The sequence below is a fragment of the Callionymus lyra genome, chromosome 16 (assembly GCF_982586985.1).
Source record: "Callionymus lyra chromosome 16, fCalLyr1.hap1.1, whole genome shotgun sequence".
Lineage (NCBI taxonomy): Eukaryota > Metazoa > Chordata > Actinopteri > Syngnathiformes > Callionymidae > Callionymus > Callionymus lyra.
This window is the reverse complement of record NC_141833.1, coordinates 23,121,409-23,129,134: the sequence shown is the minus strand read 5'-3', so window position 1 is coordinate 23,129,134 and position 7,726 is coordinate 23,121,409. Positions and strand designations below refer to the sequence as shown.

The window sequence follows — 7,726 nt, the reverse complement described above, 5'->3', positions numbered from 1 at the left end:
TTATCATTTTGAAACATTTTGAAAATGTCTTGGGATTTAAACCTAAGACTTTGATGTGTTTGTCGTCAAGACTCCTGTCTCCATGCTAACTCTTAGCATTCGTAGATGTATAAGGATGATCTTTTAACTGATATATTTGTGTGATGTTAAGAACTTTTGTTAATTCTACAGTAAGAGAACAATGTTTGTGCTTTACAACTAAATATTAAACATAGATTAGTAATACTTTCTTCAGCGCAAATACTATTTTAACTCAATGAAACATCGTTTCTTGATAGAATATAAGCAGTATTTGTCTTTTACTATCCAGAAAAATGTGTTTTGTTACATTCGTGACCATTGTTTACATTTTTAGTTTAACTATATTTAGTTTTGAAAATTAGCTCAGTTTGGTGTTGAATGCTAAGAGTGATGCTAACTATTAGCATTTATATATTATAAGGTTGTTTTTTTTAACATAAAAACCTACACTGGTTACAAATTTGATCGAGATAATTGCGTCGGGACGTTGAGATCTAACAGACGAGATAATAACACGTTTGTTTTTCTTGTGCTAAATGTAGCGTTTTGAACGACACAGTTTTGTGAAACAACCATTAGTTGAGCTCATTGTACGCTTTGTTGGATGATGAAATATAAGCAGATTTTATACATCCAGTTTTTTTATTTACATTTTGAGTTGGAATATTTAGTTTTGAGTATTCACCCAGTTTGGTGCCGTATGCTAATAGTGATGCTAACGTTTAGCATTTGTAGTTCTTTAAGGACATTTATGTAATTGGTGTATTTGTATCGTGATGTTGAGAACTTTTTAGAAGGATTTTGACACAAATATTAGTTGAGATCACTTTTCTGGATGAAACAATATAAGCAACATTTGTCATTTACGATCCAGAAAAATGTGTTTTGTTACATTCGTAACCATTGTTTAAGTTTTTTAGTTATATTATATTTACTTTTGAAAATCAGCTGCGTTTGGTGTTGTATGCTAACAGTGATGCTAGCTGTTAGCGTTTGTATCTTGTAAGGATTCTTTTTTAAAAGTAAAAATCTACGATGGTTAAAAATGTAATTGGTGTAATTGCAACGTGAGGTTGAGAAATTTTCTAGATTATATCGTAATACTTTCATGCTTCTTGTGCTAAATTTAGCATTTGAACTGGAACACAATTGTTGAGATCCATGTACACTTTGTTGAAATACAAGCAAATTTTACATTTGTACATCCAGATTTTTTACATTTTAAGGAATATTTAGTTTTGAGTATTCGCCCAGTTTGATGCGGTATGCTAATAGGGATGCTAACTAGCATTTGTAGTTCTATAAGGACATTTATGTTATTCAAACGTAATAATTTGTTTTGTGATGTTGAGAACTTTTTGGAAGAATTTTGACACAATTATTAGTTGAGATCACTTTGCTGGATAATACAATATGATCAGCTTTTGAACATTTTGCATTTGAATATTTTCTTTGTAGCGTTAGCATTGTTTGGTGTAAAATGCTAACAGTGATGCTCATGCTAAAAATTGACTGAGAATGTCAGTAACTATTAAATAAGTATAATAATATTACAAGTCGTGTCCACCATGTCAGTCCCAGGTCCAGATGATTGTGTCCCCGAGCAAGAGAACTGTGACCGCCGCTGATCCTGAGCTGCGTCGCGGCCTACTCCCATCAGTGTGTGTTTGAACGTTCGGTACGAAGCACTTTCACCAGCAAAGAACGTGTTATCGGAGAACCGTTGACCGGTTCCTGCACCTTCTCCCGTGCTGGTGAGCACGACAGGACTCGTGGAAGCGTCGTCTCTATTGTTAGAAACACTTTCCCGAGAGTGTGAACCCACATCTCAGCCCAGATCCCGTCCAGAAACGGGGCTAATGATGGAGGCGAGGGTTCCGTGAGCGTCTCTCTGCGGGTTTGAAAAACCTCTGATATCCTCTCCATCGACGCCAGGATTAGTCTTTTAATCTGCTCTCTGATTCCACCCAAGATTTTCATCTCACTTTGCCGTGTCGCTGTAGATGTTGCCTCCATCTGTCTCCGTGTTGTCGTCACTACCTGCTCGTGCGGAGACGCTGCTGCTCGGGAGGAGGTTTCTTTGTGTTCTGGAGGAAAGAAGGGATGAAGGGAGGAGGGGAGGGAGATCTGGACCGGTCACATCCGACAGACCTCCGTGGACCTGATGCTTGTCGGCTCCACTGAGTGGATCGTCAACACGACGTCCCACTGTTTGCACACATCAGCTCTTTTTATTTCACAACAAAACAAGTCTGGAGAAAACCCTGCAGAGGAAGAAGAAGAAGAAGAAGAAGAAGAAGACGAAGAAGAAGAAGAAGAAGAAGAAGAAGAAGAAGACGAAGAAGAAGAAGAGTTGCATCAACGTTTCCTCTCAGGACAGAAATGTAGAGCATATTCTGATGTAACTGCTGAATCACAGCCAGCAGGGAAGGATATTCCGACATAATTCCAGGCGGATGTGTTGAATAACATCATGTGTGATTCTCTATCGCCCCCTGCTGGTTGGATTAGAGACTCGGGCCTCATTATAGAGTTGAATGAAAGGCTTGAGTTGTTGCTTTATTCTTCTTTTTTAGACGGTTAACATGTTAGAAGTCACCAACTAGCTTGTTAGCATTTTGTACAATAGCATGTTCATGAACGCACCATATACAATGTTTTTTGTTGGGTGAGATTGTTCGCTGGAAGTTGCTAACTGTTATTGAGTTGTTCTATTATGCTAATGCTAAGCATTATTCGTGTGTATGAAGTCGCTGTTATTGAGTTGTTCTTTGATGCTAAATCTACTGCTGAGCATTTTTTTGTGTTTCAAGTTGCTAACTTTTATTAAGTTGTTCTATTATGCTAAAGATAATGCTAAGCATTATTTCATGTTGGAAGTTGCTAACTGTTATTGAGTTGTTCTATTATGCTAAAGCTAATGATAAGCGTTTTTGGTGTTTGAAGTTGCCAACAGTTATTTAGTTGTTCTATTTTGCTGAAGCTAATGCTAAGAATTATTTATTTTTGGAAGTTGATAACTGTTATTGAGTTGTTCTACTGTGATAAAGCTAATGCTAATGCTGAGCATTTTTTTTGTGTTTGAAGTTGCTAACTGTTATTGAGTTGTTCTATTATGCTAAAGATAATGATAAGCGTTTTTTGTGTTTGAAGTTGCCAACAGTTATTTAGTTGTTCTATTTTGCTGAAGCTAATGCTAAGAATGATTTATTTTTGGAAGTTGATAACTGTTATTTAGTTGTTCTACTGTGATAAAGCTAATGCTAATGCTGAGCATTTTTTTTGTGTTTGAAGTTGCTAACTGTTATTGAGTTGTTCTATTATGCTAAAGATAATGATAAGCGTTTTTTGTGTTTGAAGTTGCCAACAGTTATTTAGTTGTTCTATTTTGCTGAAGCTAATGCTAAGAATTATTTATTTTTGGAAGTTGATAACTGTTATTTAGTTGTTCTACTGTGATAAAGCTAATGCTAAGCATTTTTTGTGTTGGAAGTTGCTAACTGTTAGCATTTGTGGTTCTCTCTATGCTAAATTGTAGAATCTTAGTTCTTTAAGGATGTACTTTTCATGTAATTTGCAGCCATTAAGAAAATGACTTGAAATAATAGTTAGCATTTAAGTTAAACCACAGATTTCTGATGCTGCGTAAAAAAAATACACTACAGTACAGTACTACGTTGAATCTTCCTGTTACTTACTCACTTACTTACATTGTGTTTTATAATAAAATATTTATAATTGGGAACTCCTGTGTTGTTCTCAGTATTATCTTGATCTTTAAAGTATGTACTTTTTTGAATATTGTTTTGATTGTTTAAGCGCTTTGTGACCCTGGTCTCGAAAAGCGCTATATAAATAAATATTACTTACTTACTTACTTACTGAAAGGAAATGTGCTGATGCTTGCCTTTGCATTTTAAGTTTGAGTATCAACCCTGTTTGACTGTTTAAGTTCTGGTCTATTATGCTAACAGTGATGCTAATGATGAGCATGAAAATTCTGGCAGTAAAAAAACAAACATGCTAACAGCAAAGTTAGGAACGCTATCATGATAAATACTATATGGTCTAGAGATGCGTAACTAGTGGTAGCTGTATAAAAATCTTATGTTGTACTTAAGTATTTATTAGCGTATTTTTGAAATTAAATTGTTCATGAACACATTATTTGTGGGTTGAAATCATTTCTTTTTGTCATGCTAACTGTTAGCATTTTTAGTTCTTCAAGTATGTATGTTTTATTTTTTGCAGCCTGACATTAACAAAATAACTTTTCACTTTGAAATGAAAGTTTGGCTAAAACAAAGACTTGTGATACTTCCAAGAACAATGAGATAAAGTTGGTTGGATCTTGTTGTACTAAGTGATTTCTCTGCTTCAGATTCAACAAGATCCAGAACACGAAGAACACCATGAGGAAGGACGGCATCAGCTCGCTCACCTACAAGCTGGTGCAGGTGAAGAAGTTCGCGCTCTACACCAACATCTCCGTGGAGATCGGCAAACCTCCGCCGCGGCCCTTCAAGGGCTGAGATGAAGGATCCAGAACCAGCTGGAGAAACAATCATGGATAACGTTGAGGAAGAGAATCTTCCCGAGACTTTGGATTCTCTTCCTTCTCCGGACGACGACGACGCATCAGGACGAGCCGCCTCTCGCCTCTCGCCTCTCGCCGCCTCTCGCCTCTCGCCCGTCGTCGTGGACGCGAAGCCTCGTCTTCTCTGGACCAGGAACATTTGAATGTGAACCGTGCCTGCATCCACCTCCGCCGGGACGCCGGACAAACACGAGAACTTTTCTTGTTCTCTTTTTATAAAGATCGGAATAAACACTGCAAGGAAAGACGCGAAGGGTTTTCAAGAGTGAACATATATTGTATAAATATATAAGTTGCTGAGTTACGAGCACATTTTCATCGACGATCCGTTGGTAATACTTCACTAGAGAGCGTGAGGTTCCCCCAGCCAGAGTATTGAGGGAGAGTTTTTGGTCCTAAAATCCCTGAGAAACATGACAGGACTCACTCTTTATGTTCCTGAGATGATCTTCTGGAGCAGTTCTCGTACGGCTTCAGTTGGTTTCTCTCTCCGTCACGGTTTCCCACAACAGAGACTCTCTTTCTCTTCGCCACCGAACTTCCTGCCGACGGCCAAAATTCTTTAGATCTCACCTTTCGGCAGGTGTTTTATTCCCCCGCCCAAAGTCGAGCTGAGTTAGCGACTCATGCTAACCACTCTTAGCAACATCTTTGGATCGGCCACTTTACCAATGCTGTGATTTCGCAGCGAAACAAAGTTAGCATGTTGCGTCTTCAGCTTTAGAAACATCTTGAAAATCATTTTCGAGGACGATGAGGTCCAAACGTTTACGTTTCTGAAGGTTGAAAGGACAGAGCTTAGCTTTCAGTAGCTAACAGTTAGCAGCATTAGAAAACTAGCTTCCATTTGATTTCACCTGTTTTTTTTAACCTAAAAATACATTTGAATGATTGAAAAAGACATTTGGGAATTCACAAAACAATTCCATTATAATATTAATATTTAGTATTACTCTTTTATCATCATTCTTGTCCAGATTTATGCTTAGCTTTATCTGGCTTTTCCCTGGTTAGCACAGTTTTGGTGAAACGTAACACCTGACAAGGAGGATAATAATGAAATTAAATGAATATTTCACAAACAAACTTGAAAAAAAGGATATCAACTTAAGTGTGGTGTTTTTCGTTCCTTGAGCACCTTCTGGTGAACGAAAATATGGAGTAAAACTGTTACATTTAGCGATGGTTTGGTGCTTAATAGTAACAACAAAAGTTACAAGCGTTCATAGTACTGACAAAATATTTGAAAAAGAAACTAGATAAACATAAGCGAGGTATTAAAAGGTACCGGAAACATTTTATCACTTAAGCCTTCATCGAGATAGAAGATAAATATCATCTAGAAGTAGGTTTTGAAAAACATATCGAGAATTCACAATATTATTACAACGTTACACACATGTTATCACTTCTTAGACGATTCATCTTTAAACCGATCATTTCTGCTTGTTTGGAAAACATTGAGGAACATTTATCATTTGACATGTTATCAGTTAAATGTGTTGACTTTGAATGAAACTGTGGAGAAAAACAAGTCATTTTGAAGCAGCAAATATTCGTGCATGACATTTATTTCAGCACTTTAGCGTCGAAACTAACATGAAGGAAATTGAACGTCCAGAATTGCAGCGAATGAATCCAAACTGAAGGTTGAATCCGATGACGTTTTAACTTTAAACTCGTCACACTTGACATGGTTTGACGAGGCTTCTTTACACTATGTTTCAGGGTCAACATCGATCTTTTATTCATAACTACTCATATGAAAAGTGTGTCTTACTAAGTAATATAGTGAAGCTGGAGCCACGTGTTTGGAGTTTTTGTCATATTTTATCACATTCGTTTGACTCCGAACTCGACTCTCGCGTGATGGAATCTTAAACCGGCTTTTTCAGACGTGTTGGTTTTTAATATCTACTGTAACTTTTCTTTTTGTACATTGAATGTTGGAAATGTATCCTACATAGAATGCATTATGTTATATCCGACCTACTTTTTCTATATAAACAATAAACACGCCGATCATTGGGTGTGAAGTCACTTCCTGTTTATTTCCGTTCATTATCCTCGTTGAGTTTTATCGACAGTTACGGCTGGAATTGGACCTAAAACCTGCTGCTCCAGGTGAGTTTTTATAGCAGCAGATATTTCTATTGTACTTCATTTCGCTCATGCTATGTTGCTAGCATGAACATACAAGCTAATATAGAAGCTAACATGCCATCTAGCCAACATAAAAATAGAAGCTTACATGCTATGTAGTTTACATAAACATACAAGATAATATAGGAGCTAACATGCTATGTAGCTAACATAAACATACAAGCAAATATAGAAGCTAGCATGCTATGTAGCTAGCATGAACGTACAAGCTAATATAGAAGCTAACATGCTATGCAGCTAACAAAAATACAAGCTTACATGCTATGTAGCTTACATAAACATACACGCTAATATAGAAGCTTACATTCTATGTAGCTAACATAAACATACAAGCAAATATAGCAGCTAACATGCTATGTTGCTAGCATGAACATACAAGCTAATATAGAAGCTAACATGCCATGTAGCCAACATAAAAATAGAAGCTTACATGCTATGTAGTTTACATAAACATACAAGATAATATAGGAGCTAAAATGCTATGTAGCTAACATAAACATACAAGCAAATATAGAAGCTAGCATGCTATGTAGCTAGCATGAACGTACAAGCTAATATAGAAGCTAACATGCTATGCAGCTAACATAAAAATACAAGCTTACATGCTATGTAGCTTACATAAACATACATGCTAATATAGAAGCTTACATTCTATGTAGCTAACATAAACATACAAGCAAATATAGCAGCTAACATGCTATGTTGCTAGCATGAACATACAAGCTAATATAGAAGCTAACATGCCATGTAGCCAACATAAAAATAGAAGCTTACATGCTATGTAGTTTACATAAACATACAAGATAATATAGGAGCTAACATGCTATGTAGCTAACATAAACATACAAGCAAATATAGAAGCTAGCATGCTATGTAGCTAGCATGAACGTACAAGCTAATATAGAAGCTAACATGCTATGTAGCTAACACAAAAATAGAAGCTTA

General features: G+C 36.5%; 1 protein-coding gene across 1 annotated transcript in view; it reads left to right on the top strand.

Moving 5' to 3' along the window:
* b4galt2 (beta-1,4-galactosyltransferase 2) overlaps positions 1-6,654 on the top strand; it is a 167,722-nt gene extending 161,068 nt beyond the window's left edge. The window contains exon 8 of the mRNA XM_087810637.1: positions 4,403-6,654. Coding sequence (XP_087666763.1) covers positions 4,403-4,553 — 151 coding nt within the window. The 3' untranslated portion in view covers positions 4,554-6,654. The remainder of the gene's footprint in view (positions 1-4,402) is intronic.
* Positions 6,655-7,726: the final 1,072 nt, after the last annotated feature.